The 22,736-nt window shown below is 45.1% G+C and overlaps 1 protein-coding gene across 3 annotated transcripts; it reads right to left on the bottom strand.

Annotated features, from left to right (window-relative positions):
• Positions 1–2,451: 2,451 nt before the first annotated feature.
• Tmem192 (transmembrane protein 192) lies at positions 2,452–20,866 on the bottom strand. 3 transcript variants are annotated; one of them, XM_036166630.1, is made up of 6 exons: positions 20,705–20,866; positions 14,628–14,774; positions 12,103–12,367; positions 8,310–8,444; positions 7,032–7,134; positions 2,452–3,579 (listed from the first exon to the last, which is right to left on the bottom strand). In XM_036166630.1, exons 1-6 carry the CDS (start codon positions 20,729–20,731, stop codon positions 3,456–3,458), a joined length of 801 nt encoding a protein of 266 aa, XP_036022523.1. In that variant the 5' UTR covers positions 20,732–20,866; the 3' UTR covers positions 2,452–3,455. The 3 variants fall into 3 exon arrangements, with proteins under 3 accessions (XP_036022523.1, XP_036022524.1, XP_036022525.1); XM_036166631.1 differs by lacking the exon at positions 20,705–20,866 and adding an exon at positions 20,376–20,567; XM_036166632.1 differs by lacking the exon at positions 8,310–8,444.
• Between the last annotated feature and the right edge of the window lie 1,870 nt (positions 20,867–22,736).

The following is a 22,736-nucleotide window of genomic DNA, read 5'->3' as shown; positions in this document are numbered from 1 at the left end:
GGGTGCTGGGATAGAATCCAGCTTCGAGGTTGACTACTCTAGGCCAACAAGATGCCCCTGAGCCGCAGACCCAACACTGAGGCTGCAGGTGGCTGTTATTATTGAGATGGGGTGTCCTGCAGCCCCAGCCACCTTTGAACTCCACGTGTAACCAAGACAGCCCCAGACTTGATCTTCCTGCCTTGGCTGACCAAGTGCAAGGATGACAGGCATGAACGAGCCACTGCTCCAGGATGTGTGACTTCCTCCTTCGTGACACAAAGGAGATGGAAAATATGTGAGAGTTGATCACTCTAGGCCAAGGGAACCACAGGTGCAAAGGCCCTGAGGTGACCCCGTGCTTGGCAGTCCAAACCACAGAAGCAGGAGTAAAGCAGCACCAGCAGAGAACTAGGGACAATGGTGGAGTGGGGGAGAAGCTGATTTCCGAAGGACCTTCCGTCAGCCCTTCGGTTTTGGGACGGAAGCGTGTGCACGGTCACATGACCTAATTTGTGGTTTAGATCTCTGGGGCTAGATAGATGGCTCTGAGGTTAAAGGGTACTGGCTGCTCTTCTAGAGAATCCAGGTTCGATTCCTTGTCGCTCCATGGTGACCCACCCCTCAGTAATGTCAGTTCCAGTGTGTTAAATGCCCTCTTCCGGCCTTCTCAGGCAGCAGATAAGCACATGGTCCCTGGACATACATGCAGGCCAAACACCCATACACATAACATAAAACAATGTGCAAGGAAGATCTCTGGCTGCTGAGTTAAAATACAAATGTTTGTAGGAGGGAGTTGAGGTGATCAGGGTTATGGCTCAGTGGTCACCATGCTGGATGTTCCTCCAAAGGACCTGGGCTTCATTCCCAGCACTCACATGATGGCTCCCAACCACCTGTAACTCCAGTTCTAGGCGATCTGATGCTCTCTTCTAGTATCCACGGGCACCACACACACACACTACACAGGCATATAAGCAGGCAAAACATTTATACATAATACAATTAAAAACCTTTTTAAAAGAAAAAGATTTAATAAAAATGCATATTTTAAGGAATTCTGTTCTATGTAGGTACACTAAACAATTTTATTGAAGTCATTAAATTAAAAATAAGCATGTTAAAAATTTACCAAAAAAAAGGACAAAGGAGCTGGAGATAAAGCTCGGTTGGTAGCATGCATGAAGGATGGAGCTCAATTCCCACTCCATAGAGGGGACAGAGATGGGGATGCCTGCAATCCCAGCACTTGAGAGATGCAGGGAGAAGGATCACAAGCTCAAGGTCATTCTTGAGTACATAGGGAGTTTGAGGCCAGCCTGGGCTACCTGAGACCTTGCCTTAAGAAACAACAACAAAATCACAAGAATATCCCAGGAGAAGAATGAGCAGAGGATTTGGGATGCATGTCACAAGAGAGTTATGAAAGGTCACAGATCTGGGATAGGTACCCATTTCATTGATAGTCAAAAGAAACGGCAAGCTGGGTATGGGAACCGAACTCCATCTGTGCACCTAACCACGGAGCTATCTTTCCAGCCCCTGCAAACTGTCTGAGTACAATGTGGCTTCAATATGTGAATGTTATTACTGTTTGGGGACTCAATCGTATTACTGGCAGAAGGCATGTATATGTTTATCTTGGGTGAGGAAAACTTTTAGAATGCCCCCGCAGTGGCTGTATTTAAAGGAAACAGGAGTTTACTGTCCACAAGCAAGAGTTTGTAGGATTGAAGGAACAGTCCTTGCCTGTCAGGTTGTATCCATCACATCCCGATATAATTATGTTATAATTCTGCAGGGCTACAGACTGCAACCAACCTGCAGAATAGAGATCACACTCATAAGCCCTCAGGGAAACGTCTTTCTAATTTTAGGCAGAGAGACCTGATACTCATGACCACACCAACTGGGAGATGGAAGCAAGAGATTCCAAGGCCAGCCCAAGCGACAAGAGGTCCTATCTCAAAAGCCAAAGACTTTCTAAGGTGACACACAAAGGTACCAATTGATCAAAAGGACCTCTAGAAGTATCGCCACATAAAAACACTTCATTTTCATTGCAGGAATTAATCTGTTTAATAATACCTAGAGATAAATCGACTTGACATTTGAATCCCATCACAATTCTGAACTATAATCCAAGACCAACAAGTATCTTTTTCCTATTTAGACCATTAAAAACTGTAGTATTGTGTGTATTTGTATGTGTGCATGTGACATGTGTCGGTGCACACACAAGAGCGCCATGTTGGGAGTTTAAAGGCCAGAGGACAGCTTTCAGGAGTTGGCTTCTCCTCCACCAAGGAAGGGTTCCTGGGGCCGAACTCAGGCCACCAGGCTTGTTAACTAACTTCTCCCACTGAGCCATTTCACCGGCACTGTCTGCTCGAATCTTAACCATAGACGGTCTTATTCCTGTACTTCAACACATTTTTATTTTTTGTGGGGTTTGTTTTGTTTTGTTTTGCATGGGACAGGATCTCTTTGTAGCTCTGGCTGGCCTGAAACTCATTCTGTGGACCTGGTTAGTCTTGACCTTCCTATGTCTGCCTCGCAAGTAGTAGGATGACCGGTGTGAGCCACCGTGCTCAGCTACTTAAATGCACTGGTTAAATCAAAGTGTAATACAGAGATACATGGCAGCTCCTTGAAGAAGGGCAAAACTAAAGTGAAGGTAGCAGATTATTTCCTGAGCCTCTCAACTCTGGCCCATGGAAGGTTTCACCATGTTACAGGCGTCCCCACTTGGGCTCCCATTGCCCCAGGATTTCTTGGCATTATATTTCAGACAACACACTGCAGAACTTGCACAGCGTATGTCCTGTGAGATCGGTCCTATAATGAGGAAACTGTTTTGTGCTTTTGGAGCAAGGTCTCATTCTATGGACTGGGCAATGGGCTGACCTCAGGCTAGTGGTGATCCCCCTGCCTCAGCTCTTCGGGTGCTGGGATTACAGGTGTGGTTGAAGGAAACTCTTTGTAAAAACTGACTCAATGGCAGAGTATTTGCTTCTTATATGTGAGGCACCTGGGTTTGACCCCCAGCACCTGAAAAAAAGCAAGCAAACAAAAACCCAAGTTATTTGACTTTTCTCTTGTCCAATACGCCACACACATATAAAATGCATGGGAGCCTCTTCGGAAGCCAACATCAACCACAGGAAATAATGCCTTCTCTCAGCAGCTTAACTTTGGCAAGATCTCACTGGTTTTGAAACCATGTATACAGAAAATTGTCATGTCACACTTGCTTTTCAAACAGCCAAATTATTCCAGGGTTCTTAAACTACAGCTTGGATTCCAGAAAAGTCAAGAAGTTAAATTATTTCAAACATTCTCTCAAGTTTTCCAGACTGCTTTAACCACCCAGGGGCTCATGTTTCCAGCGCACACTGCGACTTTGGCAAAGGCCACAGGTCCTGTCCGTGGCAGCCAGGCAGTCTGAAGTGACTGCCATGCCCAGGAGACTCTCATGTTCTAGCTGGCTGAGAGGCCAAGTCCAACAACCGCTTACTCAGGAGGGCATTGTGTCGTTTCAGGTAAGCTATTATGTCTCCCTGCTTTTCAACAATTTCTTCTAGGCTTGAAATAGTCCTGCAGAGATCAAGATATAAACAGGTTACACAAACTCACCAATGTTCTTTGGTATCATTTCAAATGAGTCCTCAGTGGTATTCAGTAAGGCACATTGTGCCCAGCATTTTCCCTTGGGTTTTATACACCACGGATATTCCAAAATCAGTCTTTCATAAATGAACTTAGTGACTTCCGCTCTGGAAATCAATCTGTTTTGTACATATTGCCTTTACTTTTACTTTTTTTAGGCTTTTTTTTTTTTGCCCAGAAAATTTGCTAAAATTTTTATATTTTAAACTGGGTGGTAGTGTCACATCCTTTTAATCACAGCACTTGGGAGGCAGAGGCAAGTAGATATCTGTGAGTTTGAAGTCACAATGGTCTACAGATTGAGTTCTAGGACAGCCAGGGATACACAGAGAAACACTGTCTTGAAAAAAAAAGAAAAAAGAAAGTTTTTACAATTTAAAGTCAACACGTGAGCCAGGTGATGGTGGCCCAGCCTTTAATCCCAGTATTCTGAAGCAGTTGGATCTCTGAGTTCCAGGACAGCTAGGGTTACACCAAGAAACACTGTCTTGAAAAGCCAAAAATAAATAAGGAAAGAAAAACAAAAATAATTTTTAAAACATGTAAAGTCAACATGTCGTACACGCTTTTCATCCCAGCACTCAGGAGGCAGAGGAAGGCAGATCCCTGTGAGTTCAAGGCCAGCCTGGTCTACCTAGCAGCTTCCAGGACAGCCAGGAATAAATAGCAAGAGCCTGTCTCAACACCCCACAACCCCAAAATGCAGTATCCTCCTAATTTGATAGGGGTGACTGTGATGGCTTGTGGTGGTATTGTATTCCCCAAAATATTGTGCACCCTAATAAGCTTACCTGGGGTCAGAGAAAAGAACAGCCACTAGATACAGAGGCCAGAAAAAAACAGTGGTACACACGCCTTTAATCCTAGCATTCCAGAGGCAGAGGTCCACCTGGATCTCTGTGAGTTCAAAGCCACACTGGAAACAGCCAGGGATGGTGACACACGCTTTAATCCCAGGAAGTGATGGCAGAAAGCAGAAAGGTATATAAGGCGTGAAAACCAGGAAATAGCTGGTTAAGCTTTCAGGCTTTTGAGCAGCAGTTCAGCTGAGATCCATTTGGATGAGGACACAGAGGCTTCCAGTCTGAGGAAACAGGTCAGCTGAGGAATTGGCAAGGTGAGGTAGCTGTGGCTCGTTCTGCTCCTCTGATCTTTCAGCATTCACCCCAATTCCTGGCCTTGGGTTTGTTTTTATTATTAAGACCTTCTAAGATCCATGCTACAATGGCTAATGTTGGTTGTCAACTTGACTCCATCTGGGATTAACTGAAACTCAAAGCCCTGGGCACTCCTGGGAGGGATTTTTCTTGGTTGGATCATTTGAAGACCCTGCAAATCTGGGCCACACCTCCTGATGGCTGTGCACAGAAAGGACATGGACGAGGAAGTTCTGCTTTCTGCCTGTGCCCTCACTCCCACTGGCAAGTCCACCTGTCCTGCTCTCGAGCCACGCCTTCCTGGTGCTGGGACTGGAAACTGGCAGCTCTCTAGGACTTCTCTGGGACTCCAGCACCAGATTAGGACTGCTGAGACAGCCAGGCCCATAGGCTGAACAGCTACCAGATCCTTGACCTTTGTGTCCAGAGACAGCCATTGCTGGCCTACATAGACCACAGCCTGTAAGCCACTCTACTAAAAAATACATACATAAACACAGATACATACATACATACACATGTATATACATACCTACACATATATACACATGCTGTGGAATGATCCCTTTGTACAATGTGAAGATTTGTTTCTTGGATTGGTTTAATAAAAAGCTGACTGACGGTAACTTACAGGCAGGACAACCAAACTAGGAGAATGATGGTAAGAAGAAAGGTGGAGTCAGAGGAGACGCCAGCCACTGAGGAAGCAGGATGTGTAGAAAATGAAGCAACACGCCATGAGCCATGTGGCAGAGCATAGATAAGAAATATGGGTGAATTTAAGTGTAAGGGTTAGCTAGTAACAAGCCTGAGCTATTGGCCAAGCATTTACAATTAATATTTAGTCTCCAAATCAGTTATTTGGGAAGCGGCTGCCAGTTATTTGGGAGTAGGGAGTCGGTACAGGAAAACTCCACCTACACACACACACACACACACACACACACATATACATGCACACACACTACATACATAAATACAGGGTCTCTCTCTTAAGTAACTCTGGGTGTTGTGGAACTCACACCCTGAACTACATAAAACACAGCAGGAAGCAGGTGGATTTCTGTGAGTTGGAGGCTAGCCTGGTCTACATAGTGAGTTCCAGCACTAAGGAAGTCAAGGGAAGAGTCAAGAGTCTGAGTCTACGCTGGGCTACAGAGCAACACAGCAAGCAAGAGTCTAGCCTCAAACTCATAGCGAGACCCGACCCAAACCCCAGAGAAACAAATAAACAACAGGGCTTAGCTCCTACTTTCCCCAACTCCATATTCATATCACACGTGTCTATCCCCTCAATCCAGTGAATGACATTACAATTTTATGTTAAATCCATATTCAGAATCAAATTAGTTTTCACAGCTAAGCTAAGCTAAGGTAAGGTCTACTATTTATTATATTTCATATACAAACTTCTATTTTCCCAGGAGTAATACTTGCTCATTTTAAAATTTATCAAGGATTTTGTTCTTGAATGAATATTATAACAGAAATAATTATAAACAATCTGATTATTCAGTAATGAAGGCTCTTTAAAAACACGATAGATCTAGAGCTGTGGTGCATGCCTCTGGTCCTAATGGGTAGAGGAAAGTGGCTCTCTGTGAATTCAAGGCCAGCCAGGACTACATAGTGAGACCCTGTTTCCAAACAAACCAAAAAGTGCTTTGACTGGATACATTACAGTACAGAGGAGAGTCATATGGGAAGAAAATGCTTGCTTTTCTGAGATCAAAGACTTTTTTTTTTTTGTTTTTGTTTTTCGAGACAGGGTTTCTCTGTGTAGCTTTGGCGCCTTTCCTAGAACCCACTCTGTAGCCCAGGCTGCCCTCGAACTCACAGAGGTCCATCTGCCTGCCTCTGCCTCCCGAGTGCTGGGATTAAAGTGCGCCACCATCATTTGAGATAAAGTTCTGTCTGCTGGCCTCCAACTTAGGGTCCACCCACCTCAGTCTCCTAGGTCTGTGTGTGTGTGTGTGTGTAAGAGAGAGACTATGGATGAACCCTGAGACTCACACACAGGGCCTCTGACTACATTCTTAGCCTTTATTAAAAACTGACTAAAAAGTTATTTTGGGTCAGGACTTTGCTCAGTTGCCCTGGCTAGGGATCCACCCTGCCTCCTTGAAGGCACCCCAGTAGATAGAATCAGAGGCACGCACCATCGGGTAACTGAAGGGAAAAAGTTAATTCTTTCTGACTTTTCACTGCCTGTTCAAGTCTTACCTGAAGCCAGTCTCAGAGGCTGTATTGCTGGGGTAAGCAGAGATTTTTTCTTCTTCAAGTACGTCAGGCTGTGGTTTGGCTCTATTGAATCTCCTAACTTTCACTGAAACAATAAAACCATTTTTAATCAGATTACCTATTTCTGAAGAAATTCCTATGTTCACTGAATCAAGAGATACTAACTGGTTACTCTTTTTGCATAGATAATGTATATGAGATTTCATAATGAGTAAACAGTTTGAATACAATTGTTTATCAACCATACTTACAACATTTCCGTCAACTAAGCAAGGACTAGTCACAGGGAATGTCGAGATTATCATTAGTAACAACAATAACAATAATAGCAATAACATTTACCACACACGAGCACAGCTTGAGTGTCCTAGAGGATGACCTCATCCCATTTTCCAGACCACATCATGAAGTGGGTACTCAATTTTTTTCTTGAGACAGAGTCTCACTGTGTAGACAAGGCTGGCCTGAAACTCAGAAGAGACCCACGTGGGTCTGCCCTGCAAATATTGGGATTAAATGTGTGTGTGCTTGGCCTGGCCTTTGTTTTTAATTTAGATGCCAAATTTACATGCAGGGCCTAGCTTGCTGACTTGGTTATAATCCCAGAGCTTGGAAGGCAAAGGCAGGGGTTGGCTATAAATCATTCTGGTTGTGTTGCAGCAGTTCTCAAACTGTGGGTCACGACTCCCCTGGAGGTTGAAGGACCCTCTCACAGGGGTCACATACCAGATATCCTGCATGTCAGATATTTACATTACAATTAATAACAGTAACAAAATTACAGCTCTGAAGTAGCAAGGAAAATAAGTTTATGACCGTGGTCACCACAATGTGAGGAATTGTATTAAAGGGTCACAGCTCTGGGAAGGTTGAGAACCACTGCCTTATAGGAAACATATTTGTTGATTTGTTTCCCAAAAAGCTTTACTTTAGTTAGCTGAAAATTCTTTCTTATTTAAAAATTGTATTTCTCGAAGCCAGAGGCACCGGAGCCCCCCGAGTGGAGTCACTGGCAGTTGTGAGACACGTGACATGGCTCCCCACATCTATGGATGACACACGTGACTCACGGGTAGTGGTTGTCTCTTCTGGTCGTGTGAAAGGAGAGAAGACCAGAAGTGGTCACAAGTGAGAGACAGGGTGCTACAGGAGTCCTCAGCTAAAGGGGAGGCTTCTCGCTAAAGCAACAGGCCGTGCTTCCTTCCCAGTGCACAGGGGAGAGGCAGGCAGAGGTCACCGGCCAGTGGCTTCCGCTCTCACCTGCATACAGCAGCAGACAGCTCAGGGAGCAGATCAGCTCCAGGGCCAGGACGGCCAGCAGCAGCTCCAGGTACAGCCTGCCGGGCCCAGGGAAGGAATGCTGTACACAGAGGAGGAGGAGCAGTGCCGTGTTGCCTGAGGAAGGAAGGAGATGGGCAGAGATGGGACGCTGGCCTCCGAGGCAGCACCAAGTTCCTCTTGGTTTGCTGTCCCTAACCTGTTCGTTTGTTTATTTATGTATCCCACTTCCTTAAGCCCTTGTGATTTCCTAAATGAAAGAATGAACTCTGTTGTTATATATAACACACCCTTAAGGTCAAGACTTCATTTATGCTAATAAGGGTGGGCTCTACATAGCCTAAGCATGGGTCTAGTCACCAAAAGGACCAGCAACTAGAGGGTGGAACTTGTGCCCCACTGGCCTCAGGTGGGGAAACTCAAGAAATCAGAAATTTAAATTCTTAAAAAATAATCTGAAGGGCAATAGTCTGGCCTGTAAAGTGCTTGCCCAGCATGGATGACATGGGTTCAGTCCTCAGAACCACATAAAATCAAGGAGCAGCTTGTAACCCTGGAATTCAAAAGGTAGATCAGGAGGACGAAGCCTACATATCGAGTTTGAGACCATCCTGGACTACATGAGACCTCATCTCTAAAACTTAAAGATTTAACTCCGTGGCAAGATGTTTGCTGGGGAAGTTTGAAGCCTTGGGTTTGGCTCCTAGCACCAAAACCAAAAACACCCAAAAAATCTGATGTTGTGGCATAATCCTTTTGTACACTGATTGCTTTAATAAAAAGCTGAACTCCAAATAGCTAGGCAGGATCTCCAGGCATAGAGGACTCTGGGAAAAAGGGGGGTCAGGAGGGACGCAGAGCAATGGCATGAGCATTACACTGAGCCACGAAAAAGAACACAGACTCAAAGGTATGGGTTAATTTAAGTTTCAAGAGCTAATCAGAAACAAGCCTAAGCTATTGGCCAAGCTTCCATAATTAATAATAAGTCTCTGTGTCGTGATTTGGGAGCTAGCTGGCAGGACAGAGAAAGACTCACTATAATCTGACCTTGTTTTAAAACTAAGGAATGATTTCTTCACTTTATAGACATACTAAACTGGCTTCTTTGGTTCTTCTGCACATGTAAAAAATTATTTATTGATATATAGGGTCTCAACACTGTAGGCTGGCCTTGAACTCATTGATCCTTCTCCTGCCTCAGCCTCCTGAGGGAGGGTTCAGGTGGCATCATACCTAGCTTAAAGTCAGATTTTAAGAAGGTAAATACCAAATAATTTCTTCATGAATTTCAAAACTATTATTTTCAGATTTTGAAACAAACAGTTATTTCTAGATCATTACTGAGAGTCCCATATAAGGTAGGTAAAGTGGCTAAAAAGTTCCTGATTTATTTTTGTGATATAGTGACACCTTCTGGTTACATGGTGGCTATACATCCGTTAGAACTCGTGTTCATCCCCAGGATAGTTGGGAAGCAATAACCTCTACCCACTCACCCAGGCTCAGTCAAGGTGACCCACTCACTTTACAGTGTTCTTTCTCTGCTGAAGTGTATTCCTTGAACCTCCACTAAGACCCCTGGTGAGTGGATGAGCTTGTGGGTTACCCTTCACAACAGTTCTCAACCTGTGGGTCAAGACCCCTTTGGCAAACCTGTATCTCCAAAAACACTTGCGTTATGATTCAGAACAGTAGCAAAATTAGTTAAGAAGCAGCAACAAAAATAGTTCTACACTTGGGGGTCATCACATGAGGAACTGCTAAAGGGCATAGCATTAGGAAGGTTAAGAACCACTGCTTCGGGCAATACACTAATAGAATATAGAGGAAAACTTCAATTATGTGGAACTGAAGAGGTTTTTCTAAGAACAAATTTGACAGAGTCAAAAAACCCTAGTTCAGTTCAATTTAATTCTATTAAACTTCTGAAAGCTCCATAATTGAGAGAAGCAGGCCAGACCATGTGTCCTTGAGTCAGGACCCATGAGACTTCTGTTGTCCGTCTCTTGTATGTGTGAGGTACCAGGGGTTCAACCTAGGGCCTTGTGCAAGATAAACAAGTACGTCATCACAAGTGTATTCTGAATCCTCTTTTACGTTTTGTTTTGTGGTGGGGTCTTACTAATTGTGATCATTTGAATGAAAATGGCCCCCATCAGCTCACAGGAAGTGGTACTATTAGGAGGTGTGAGCTTGTTGGAGTAGGTGTGGTCTTGTTGAAAGAATGTGTCACTGGGGATGGGCTTTGAGGTGTCAGATGCTCAAGCCAGACCCAATGTATCTCCCTCTTCCTGCTACCTTCCAATCCGGATGTAGAACTCTAGGCTCCTTCTCCAGCACCATGTCTGCCTGTGAGCTGCCATGCTTCCTGCCATGATGACAATGGACTAAACCTATGAACTATAAGCCAGCTCCAATCACATGCTTTCTTTTATAAGAATTGCCATGGTCATGGGGTCTTTTCACAGCAACAGAACCCTAAGGCACTAATGAAGTAGAATAAGGTAGAAAAGATCGATCATTAGATACTGATTCATTGGTTTATTTAGGGACTTATTTAAAGTACTGCTTGTACAGGGTATGTACAGGGTAGCAACTTCCCTTGCTACCTGGGACATGACGACCTGGAGAAACAGCTGAAGCCATGGCTTGTTGTCTTTAACAACCTGCTGACTGCCATGTATGCCTCTGGAAAATCGCCTTGTCATTTTAGAGTATAAAACAGGAATGCAAACTGGAGCCAGGATGGAGGCCTTTCAGGAGCTGTCCCCACTTTGGTCCCCTGGTGACACTTCCTCTCTTCCACTCTCCTCGGTGTAGGAGTGCTTATTCCAGAAGCACTGGAATCGTTGCTCCTCTTTAAGTTACCCGGGGTAACCTTCAACACACTCTGTAGCCCAAGCAAGCCTTGATACCGTGATTCTCCCACTTGGTCTCCCAGGTGGCAGGCCTAGGCCTGGTGAGGCCTGGCTTGAGACATAGGTGTTTTTGAGTTTTCTGTTATGAACATTATAGCTTGTCTATCTCCTAGCAAATTGTTATTATTATTTCCTATAGCACAAAAATCACTGAACTTCATTTTTAAAATCCTTTTATGGGGTGAGGTTTTTGTTTGCTTATTTGTTTAAGACAAGGTCTCTCATGTAGCCCAGGCTGGCCTTGAACTCCAGGGCCTCCTGCCTCCACCTTGTAAATGCAGAGACCTTTTCTAATCCTCAGAAATATCAACAACAGCAGGCAGCATCCTTCCTCCTGGAGCAAGTCAGCTGGCTGGTACCAAAAAGGTGGAAAATTCTACATTTGGAAAAGGGATACACTCATATCACATCCACAGCAAATAGAAATTTCAAACAAAAATTAAGGCCATCTGCCCAGCATGGTGACACAAAATTTATAATTCTAGCACTGACTTGGGAGGCAGAGACAGGAGGATTGTCATTAGCTGGAGGCTAGCCTGACGGAAAAGGGAGTTCTAGGAGTGCCAGCCTACAGACACAGTGAAATCCTATATCAAAACAGCAGACTGTGGAAGAAAAGCTTCAGGAGGTGGCTGGGACAGAGCTCCGTCGGACAGTGCTGGCGTAGCATGCCCAAAGCTTTGGGTTCAGTTCCTCTTCCCACCAAAAGAAAAATTCAGGTTAGCGGCTACAATATGTATCACTATCAAAAAGAGAATATATTTGATTATAAAATCAATAAAATCGAATTCCACATGTCCTTTTATCACCTTTGGCACTCAAGCTGCAGAGCAGGGGAGAGATGCAAGGCTTACCAGAAGAGTGGACCATGAGGGGGAGTGTTTTGAGATGCCTTGTAGACCGGTAGATCTGGGAATAGCCATGGCTTCGGACTTTGCTGTGGTGATACTGAATGTAGCGGTCAAGAAGCAAATGCAGAATCCACAGGCTAACTTTCCCAAGGATTATGACTGTCTGAACTTTCAGTGGGTTGGTATAGTTTTCTGGACACTTGTCTTCATTTGGATTAGGGTACGAACAAAGCACGCCTGTTAAAAACGCTAAAGTAACAAACACAACCTGTGGGAAGAAAAGCAGTAGGGTTCACAGTAAATACGTAGCCTGTGGTCAGGACCAGTGGGATGACTCAGTGGGCAGAGGGACTTGTCACCAAGACTGACAACCCGAGTGTGGAAGGAGAGAACTGACTCCTGCAAGCTGTCCTGACTCCAGCGTGTGCTGTGGCACACGTACCTGCATGCACACAGGTGTGAGCTTGCACACTCACACATCAATCTAATACATTAGCATAGATATATGGGTTTAGGAAACAGGAACTGCCATTTCCTAAAAGGTTGTATGACTTAGGCTATCCTACTCTTACAAATGACTGTAAGAGCTTTTCAGCAAAAGCTTTCTCAAGAACTGTGGAAGCTGGGCACAGAGACATATGCCTGTCATCTGAACACTCAGGAAGCTGGAGAATTTGAGGTCAGCCTGGGTTATACAGGGAGATCCCATGTCCAATTTGAAAGAGAAAAATGTAAGAAATCTAGGACACAGACAAAATCACAAATAAGAAAATAAAATCACTCTAAAATCCCATTTAAGGAGATGATCACTGAATGCTGAACTTTTATGTCTTTCTCTTTTATTAAAAAAAAAAAAAAAAAAAAAGAGGTATAAAAGGAGTTGGTTATCTCAGAAAAGGACTGGAGAGATGGCTCAGCAGCTAACAGGGCAAACAGCTCTGGCAGAGGACCTTCAGGGTTCAGTCCCCAGCACAGAGGGTCAGATACTCTCTCTTCTAGCATCCAAGGACATCTGCACTCCCCCTCCCCACATAATTAAAAATAAGAAATTTTAAAAACTAATAAAATTATATGCAGAAGCAAATGGATCTCTGAATTCTACAAATTGAGACCTTGACTTTTTTTAAAAAAAGGGGGAAAGAGCATTCCATGTGCATGAGCAAATACTTGAAGGCATTATCACCCACTGGCCCAGAGGCTAGCCTCTACTGATGTGGACAGAGGCTCATAACACAGCCAAACAAGAAAGCCGTGCAGTGGTGAGTCTCGGCTGCGACATGGGAGATCAGTCAGCAGAACTCAGAGCTGGCTAGAATGTACACTCCTGTCCTGCAGAGCCGGTCTCTTGGGGCACAGTCCACCTTCTAGTGAAGTCTGATGAATGGGGAACTTAGAAAAGGAACGACAGAGCATTAAATTAAATTTAACATGGATCTGCATATATGCTAATGAACAAATTCACATATGAATTTATCAAAAGGCTAAGTAAGGTCTTAGTATGCAGCCTAGGCGGACTTCTAACTTTGATCTTCCTGCCTCTGCCTGCTAATCATCAACATTACAGGTATGTTTTGTTTTTTTTTTTTTGGGGGGGGGCAGGGTCTCACTATACAGCCCTGACTGGCCTGAACTTGATTTGTAGCTCAGGCTGGCCTTGAACTCACAGAGACTGCCTGCCTCTGCTTCCAAGTGGTGGTGGAATTATAGGTGTGTGCCACCAAGCCTGGCTTTACTTATGAACTTATTGTGCATGTGTGTGTGTGCACTTTGCTAAGGCATGAATCTGGACATCAGAGGACAATTTTTCCAGAGTGGATCCTCTCCTTCTACCCTGTTTGGAGGCAGTGTTTCTATTCATGGACCAGCTAGCCTGGAATGCAGAATACCAGGTATTTTGTGATTTCTGAGTATGACAATCACACTGCCACTAGCAATGTCCTTACACACATGCAAACATCTCTACAATACATTCTTTGAAGTATGGGCACAAAAATTTGTACAAAAATACACATATCCCAGCACTTGGGAAGCAGAGCCAGGTGGATCTCTGAGTTCGAGGCCAGCCTGAGCTACAGAGCAAGATCCAGGACAGGCACCAAAACTACACAGAGACACCCTGTCTCAAAAAAACAAAAAACAACAAAAAAAGAAAAAATATAGATACATATATATAAAAAATTGATCGATACATCCCAAATGCCCTCCAAAGAGCTTACACACTCTATGTGTGTGCACACGTGTGTATGCATCTGGGATTCAGAGGACAATGCAGGTGTTCTTTGGGAGACGTTTACCTTCTTGTTTTGTTTTGGAGATGGAGTCTCTCAGGAGGATCTGAGGCTCACCTCCTATTAGATGAGGCTTGCCAGAGAGTCCCAGGGTTCCTCCTGTGTCCACCTCCCCATTGTTGGGAGTGTAGTCCTCCCGTTGGAGGGGGGACCCAGCTCCTCAAGCATCTTATGACTGGGCCATCTCACCACCTCCACACTGGTGTGCTTTTAGAAAGAGCAGCGCTGCACTGAACTCACATGTATAAACAACAGAAGATTCGCTATGATGACGGTAGGAAGAGGGTGGAATCTGGGTCTAAAGTGAGCATGTAAGGAGTGGTATGGGAGAGGCTGGGTGTCCAGAAGTGGGTCATCATCCATACTTTGAAGGATCTCCAAGGAACCCTGTGAGGCAAAAACACACAAGTTACAGCAAGATTTTCTGGGTCATGTTTCTCTTTCTGTTCTTTCTTTTGGTTTTTCAAGACAAGGATAGCCTTGGCTATCCTGGAACTTGCTCTGTAGCCCAGGCTGGCCTTGAACTCACAGGGATCCACCTGCCTCTGCCTCCTGAGTGCTGGGATTCCGGGCATGTGCCGTCACACTGGGAACTTTTAAAACTACTTTGTATGATTTTTGTGTTGTTCATGGCACACAACTATGACCTCAGTACTTGGGAAGCTAAGACAGAATAAATAACCCAGAACTTGAGTCAAGTACCAGCCTAGGATACTGAGCAGTTGGTTTTCCTAAAAAGACAAATGAGCTGGGGACATAACTCAGAAGTAGAGTGCTCATCTAGCATATGGAACACCCTGGCTTGGGTTCCCTGCACTGCAAAAAGAAAAAGAAAACAAAACAAACAAACAAACAAAAATCCCCAAGGGCCTGGGGTGTAGCTTAGTGGTAGAGAGCTTCCTCCACACGAATGAGGTCCTGGCTCCAATGCCTAACACCACACAACAACAACAACAAAATCACTGCACACATCAGAGGCAGAACAAACCCACCTAAACTAAACTTTGAAAAATTACCACCCTTTAGGTAATGCCATATGAGTTGTCGAAAATTTTATCTTATTGATTTAGTTTTTTAATTTGTTTCGAGACAGGGTTTCTCTGTGTATCCCTGGGTGTCCAACTCACTCTGTAGACCAAGCCGGCCTCAAACTCACAGAGATCTGCCTCCAGAGTGTTGGGATTAAAGGTGTGCAACCACCACTGCCCAGCTGGCAAAACTTTTATTAAAACAATCTTTCACAGAGGTTCATCTGCCTCCTGAGCATAGGGATTAAAGTTGTGAGGCTTGGGACAGGGTCTTACACTCACTACACCCCATGCTGACTTTGAACTCACTGTGTAGGCCAGACTGGCTTCCAACTCATGCTTTGGAAGCCATGAAAGAACTTTTTTTTTTTTTTTAAGACAGGGTTTCACTATTTAGATGTGGCTAAAATGGACTTGCTCTGTAGACCAGATAACCTCTAGCTCACAGAGACCTGCTTTTAACTCCCAAGTGCTGGGATTAAAAAGTGTGTTACCACACTTAGTCCCAAAGAAGTAGTTTTATTTCATTTCCTTTTTTCTTTCCTTTCTCTCTCTCTCTCTCTCTCTCTCTCTCTCTCTCTCTCTCTCTCTCTCTCTCTCTTTTTTGAGACAGGGTCTCTTTCTACATAGCCCTCAATGTCCTAGAACTCACTATACAGACCAGGCTAGTCTGAAACACAGAGATCCATGTGTCCAGAGTACCAGAATTAAAAATGTATACCACCATGTCCAACTATTTCATTAATTTCTATAACTCCAGAACAAAGTAATACATGGTGTAATTTAAGCAAACCATTTTTTTTTTTTTTAATTGCAATAAGGTCTCCCTATTTTGCTCAGGCTGGTCTCAAACTACTGTGCTAAAGCAATCCTCTCTAGTCTTCACACTTGGGAAGCAGAGGCTATAAGATCAATGGCCATTGAAGGCTAGCCTGGACTACATAGTGAGTTCTAGGCTGGCAAATTAGTGAGATCCTATCTCAAAAAGAATAATGAAGGCTGGAGCAAGCCATGGCTCAGCAGTTAAGAGCACTCATTGCTTTCTAGAGGATCTGAGTTTGGTTCCCAGTACCAACATGGTGGCACATAACCATCTGTAACCCTAGATTCCGACTCCCAGGGGACCTGGTCTTTCTCTTGACTTCCTCGGGCATGTACATGGCACATGTAGAAGCATGCGGTCTAACACTCATAGATACAATAAATTCTCTCTCTCTCTCGTTCTCTCTCTCTCTCTCTCTCTCTCTCTCTCTCTCTCACACACACACACACACACACACACACACACACGCTTATTTTTAAAGAGTGAAGGAATATGAAGGGTGATAATAGCTCAAGGGTAGAGCTCTTGCTTCACGGGTCAAAACTCAATACTAGATTGACATGTGGAAATCTGATGTGTGACCTAGGTCTGGGGTGCTGCTCAGTTTTCAGACTCAGGCACCTAATGCTGCTACAGTGCCCTGTGTACTCAATCGCTTGGAAGCGCCCACTTTATTTGCCACAATCTATGGTACAACTCTGAAGATTTTGTTTGTGTTTTGAGAGGGGCTCTCTCTAGGTAGGTCTGGCTGACCTGGAACTTCCTAACTTAAACTCAAATTGTGGTGAATCTCTCACCTTTGCCTCTGAGTATGGTGACAGGAAGCATGCATTACAGGCTAGCTTACAATTCTGGTTGTTTCTGTTCCCAACACCATCTTCCTTGAGCATTTTCTCAATTTGCCCCTCAGCTCATGTCTAAGTATGCTTATATGTTCAGATAGGGCAATTCCCATCAGGAAGCAGCCTTCCAGGACACCTGAGATCTGGAGCATGCCACATCTCTATTTCTGTTTCCAAAGCATTATGTGTAACTCCCCTGTCATACTGTCCACTAATGACTTTCCCCTTCTTTATTTTTCCCTACCTATTTATCCACCTTTCCTGGTAGACTACATTGGATTTGCCAATTCCCACCTCTAACTTGTCTGTCTTACGGACACACTCAGCAAACACTGGTGGAGGAATCAATGTATGCTCCACATCTGTCTTTGCAGGCTTCCACAACTCACTCACGGGCATCAGCCGCTCATCGGGAGAAGCAATAAGGACATAAGGAGGTGGAACCAACTCTGACCAGAAGTAGTAAGAGCTGTGGCTCTGGGAGGGTCCCCCAAGTTAGACTGAGATAAAATTCAAGTCCTATTGCTTACTGGCTGTGGGTAAGTTACTTCACATCTCTATTTCTCAGCTTCTGCATCTTTGTTTTTTTTTTAAGATTTATTTTGTATTTTCTATGTATATGTGTGCATACCACATGCATGTGGTTGCCTAATGAGGCCAGAAGAGGGTGTCAGAACCCTTGAAGCTGGAGTTAGAGAAAGTTGTGAGGCAGGGGATGTGGGTGTTGGGAATTGAACCCGGGTCCTTTGCAAAACTATATGTACTTTTAACTAACCAGCAACAGCTCCAGCCTTAGTTTTCTCCTCTTAAAAAAAAAAAGACACTAATAATAGCACCTGTGCCCAATCTTGGGTAGGAAGATTCAATGAGTTCCCTCACAAACAATGCTGAGTACAGCACTGGGCTGGCTGAGCAATCAATGTGCTCTTGCTTTCCAGCCTTACCCATCTCCATCCCTCTTCCCTCCTGCCCTGAGCTCTCAGGAAACTGCTTTGATGGCTACACCACTCTTCCCTGTTCTTCCCCACCTCCCTGCCTCTCACAACACACCCTCACCTTCTCCTTGTCATTCCCAGCTCGTCACCTGACAAGCAGGTCAACTCCAAGCTTTTGAACATTAGAACATTTCTATTTTCTCTCTGCTCTTTCTAGCTATTTCTGTGTTATTTCTGAATCAGTTTCAATACTCACCATTAGTCCCATTTTGTCTGTCTTCTTACAAGTCTGGTTTTTTAATTTTTTCCAAATAATAAAGGACCTCATGCATGCAAAGCAAATGCTCTAACACTGAGCTACATCCTCAGAACCCTAAAATTATTCCTTCATTTCTTCTATGAACTCCCTACAGCTCCCTAAAGGCCAAGGGTGACCTTGAACTTACGATGCTCTTGCCCTTACCTCCTCAGTGCTGGGCTCCCACATGTGTGCTGCCATGTCTGGTTTTTGTGGTGCTGAGTTCTGAGCAATGTGCAAGCTAAGGAAGTACTCTACCAAGTAGGCCCAACCCACTCCACTACTTATAACTGAGTGAATTACTACCAAAGAATTGACCTAGTGTTTTGGCCCAAACACTTTGTCTTCACTTTTTTTTCCCAGTAACTGCTTCCTTTGGGGACCCAATGACAATGTTGCATTAAGCCTTACTGGGACCCAGGTATGGTGGCACATGCTTGTTTATAATCCCAGCATATGTGAGGCTTCAGCAGAAAGATTACTGTGAGCCTGAGTTATGTAGTGTGAGCCTGTTAACAAACAAAACAAAAACCCCGAGGGAATATATTTAACTATTTTCCTTCCCCCTCTCCTGGTCTGGGGTAGTCAAAGATGGTCCAATCTACTCTCCACGAGAAGTTAGAAGGAAAGACAGACACTAGGTAAGTTGACAGCTGCACACTGACCCCAGGGTAGACTCCAAAATGACCCCTATCACTGCAGACACTCGGAGCTGCCCCTGTTTGGGTCCTCACAGAGCCCTGGGTGTTAATTCACCCGAATCTGCCCCAAGTCCTGGTCTTTATAAATGAGCCATCAGTTCACCAACTCACTTGAGTGTCTCGGCTTGCAACACAGTCCATGTATTTAGCTCATTAAATGTGCACTTTGTTATCTACAAAATACCAAAAGCAGGCAACCTACTCAGCCCATAGTCATTCAGCTATCTAACTGCTGGCAAAATAATCATTACCAATTGTCTGTTGAAGGAAATATCAGGACTGTACCCCTGAAACTGATGTATCCAAGAACTCCAGGGCAGCTCAGCACCAAGAAACACTTGCTGCTTATGTTTTTCTAAACCATTCACTTTCCCTCTTAGATATTTATTTCCTCCATAATTGCCAGTCCATGAAATCTCACTCTTAAAATTTCAAAAACAACGGGCTTTGCTTTAATACCTGAGTCTTAAGTTTCCATGTATTAGTTTTCCGTTTTCTCAATTGAAAAATAAAACTAGTTTTTTTTTTCTAGTCTTACTGTTAGAAACATATTTATTTCATCCAGAAAATTTAAATAGCGGAGGGGTTGGGGATTTGGCTCAGGGTTCGGTCCTCCCCTGGAGGTGGGGGAATTTAACTAACTAGGTGTGGCGGGGCACTCCCGCTATCCCAGCACTAAAGAAGTTGAGCTGGGGGACAGTGTGGCAAATTTGAGGTCAGGCTAGTCTACATAATGAGTGCCAAGCCAGCTAGGGCTACACAGTAAGTCTAAAATAAATAAAATAAATGACTGTAGGAACCACGGGCACAAGCATCAAGCTCTGATACGTCTGGTACCTTGCTTTTCGGGATGTACTTTAGAACTAAGACCACGGTGATGTTCTGATTAGTTAATGAGCTCGGGATGGTGTGCTCACGAAATGTCAGCCTTGTATTTCTCAAGGGCAGGAATTTTCAAACGCATGTTTCCTCCCAGAGTGCCCCCCACCCCGCCAATTTCAAATAAACACTTAATCATAGTGTCTTAATAAACTTTCAAACACAAGATTTTTGCAATTGTATCATGGTTCTATACAGGCTACACCGTGAACTGGGCCACCGCGTACTTCAGAGAAAAAAAAAAATTAAGTTTTCATCTATCTAAGATTAAAGCATCTTTCTGTTCCTACCATGCCTACATTCAAAACAGCACATGATAACTGACTGGTTTTTTCCCCCCTCCAATCCGGGTTTACGGGAGATGAGAGCTACAGGTCGTCCCCGAGGGATGCTAGAGTTCAGCCCCGCACCACAGTCACTCCAGGTCCCGGGTCCCCTCTCCAGCCACCGCAGGAAGACCCACAGTCAGGAGTCGGGCTCACCGGGGACTTGCAAGCCGCGACCCGCCTGCCCGCCTCTCTCAGGAAGGACTGCCAGGCCAGCGCGCATCACGTGAAGCTCCCAGTTCCGGAACCAAAGACGCGCGGTGCACACGTGAGCCGCGGACCAAAGAGACCCTCGCGCCCACCCGGCCGCGTCCCCCAGACTTTGATCCGGAAAGGCTCCCCGGGCCAGCGGTGCCCCCGCACCCAGCGTCCCCTCCGGTCCAGGCCGCTGCGGCTCTGGGTCGCTCGCAGCCCGCAGTCTCCGCCCCCCTGAGCCCAGCACAGGAAGCAGGGATGGCGGGGACAGGGCTCGGCGCCTCACTCACGTCCTCCAGCCTGCCGCCCGCCGCCATGACCCGCCGTCGCGGGCCGATGCCCCGCCAGCCTGACCTCTCCACCGGCGCCCGGGCACCCAGGGCCCGGGACAGTCGCACCTTCGGGGACCTGTGCGCGCCCGCCCCGGACACACCCACTTCTGCGCTCGCCACGCCCCGACTGCCCAAGGCCACGCCCCTCCATCGAAATCAGCCGATCAGCAGTCAGGGGCGTGGCCTTCCCCCGCCAGTCTCCAGCTCGGGCGTCCTGACCCAGGCGTTTCTTTGGGGATGGTCGGTGGTGGATCGCCCCTAAACCGTTGCTTGATCTGTTGATCAGAGATTTAGCAATTAAAGGACGAATTTCTAGTGCAGCCGTTTGAACATTATCGGCAAATGCTTCCCTTTAAAACATTGTTTCTGTCGCTCAGTTTTTGTTTGCAGCAATGACTTGGAAAGAGACGCAGTACAATCTTAACTCCACCGGTAGAGGGACCGCACTAGAATAAAGATTCCGGTTTCTATAAACACGATTCACAGGTGTCTCCACAGAGAAGCAAAGCAGTTAGGTGTTTTAGAGGTTTTGTTTCTGTCCCCCGTTCCCGCCCATTCGCCCCGCTTTTGAGACAGGGTCTCTCTATTTAGTCCTGAATGTCCTGGAACTCACCATGCAGACCAGGCTGGCCTTGAACTCGCAGAGATTCTCCTGTCTCTGTCTGCCAACTGTTCTGTCTAAAGGCGTGCGCCACCACACTTGGCCCAAGATTGAGTCAGTTCTATTCTTCCACGGTACAAGTCCCAGGCTTGGTCTCAAGGGCCATTTGCCAGCCCTCAATTTTTTATTAAAACAAGATCTCGTGTTACTCAAGCTGACCTAGAACTTGATGTGCACCCAAACTGACCTTGAATCCCTGGTCCTCTGGCCTTTGCCCACTGACACCTGGCATTATGAGTGTGTGTCGTCACACCTGATGAGTTTTTTTTTTTATATACAAGTATTTTTTAATTGTTTTTATTTTTATGTGTATGAGTGTTTTACTTTAGAAAACATGTGTACCTGTTGCCCAGGGAGGCCAGAAGAGGTCTTTGGATCCTCTGGCCGAAGTTAGAGACAGTTGTGAGCTGCCATGTGGGTGCTGGGAATGAAACCCGGGTCCTCTGGGTTAGTGCATTTTAAGCACTGAGCCACCTCTACAGTCCAAATTTTAATTATATTTATGGAATCAAACTGGGTGTGGCGGCACACATCTCTAGCCCTAGGACTTGGTAGAGGCAGGAGGATCATGAGTTCAAGGCCAGGCTTTTAATGAGTTAGAGGCAAGCCTGGGTTCTGTGAGACTATTTCATGAAGAAATAAAGAGGAGGAGTCCTCAAGGAATGTAGGTGAAGAAGAATTGGAGGGCAAAGGTGTCCCTGACGCCTACTGGACTTGTCCATCGGAAAGAATGCCTCCACATGTCCTGGAAAAACTAGCTGAAACATGTTGCTTCCTTCTCTCCTCTGAGGCCTCTCTGCAGGCACTGGAAAGAAATAACCCCCAAAACCTCAAAGCATTCTTCCTTATGTACTGCATAGTTTTAATTGGCCTTTATTCTTAAAAAAAAAAAAAGCTTTTACTGGTGTCTGTTAATGGTGTGTAATAATAGGTTTCATTATGACATTTTCATACATGTGTATAATATATTCTGATCATAGTATCACCCATGCCTTCTCTTGTTCTCTCCCACTGAAGGAGGGGTCCTTTCCCCAAGTAATACCATTTGTGTTTTCACATCTGTGCTGTGGTGCGTCTGTGTGTACGTGTATCTGTGCATGTGTGCATGTGTGTGTGTGTGTGTGTGTGTGTGAGTGTGTGTGTATGTGTGTGTATGCCATGAGTTTAGGATTACATATTTACCAGAGCAATTCACATGCACCCCCACCCCCACACCACACCACAAACACGTGCACACACATACACATGTATGAAAATGTGAGTAAAAGCTTTTACTGGCATCTGTTAATTGTATGTAGTAATAGGTTTCATTATGACATTTTCAGGAGT

The sequence above is a fragment of the Onychomys torridus genome, chromosome 17 (genome assembly GCF_903995425.1).
Source record: "Onychomys torridus chromosome 17, mOncTor1.1, whole genome shotgun sequence".
Classification (NCBI taxonomy): Eukaryota; Metazoa; Chordata; class Mammalia; order Rodentia; family Cricetidae; genus Onychomys; species Onychomys torridus.
The sequence above is the reverse complement of the archived record's forward strand: the minus strand, read 5'-3'. Positions and strand labels throughout refer to the sequence as shown.

Excerpts from the sequence above, each read along its gene's own strand:
- Tmem192 (XM_036166630.1), bottom strand. The coding sequence starts at position 20,731 with ATGGCGGCGGGCGGCAGGCTGGAGGAC. Across the intron at positions 14,775-20,704 it reads CGGGCGGCAGGCTGGAGGAC|GGTTCCTTGGAGATCCTTCA; the intron begins GTGAGTGAGGCG and ends TTTGCCTCACAG. Across the intron at positions 3,580-7,031 it reads GCCTCTGAGACTGGCTTCAG|GACTATTTCAAGCCTAGAAG; the intron begins GTAAGACTTGAA and ends TGATCTCTGCAG.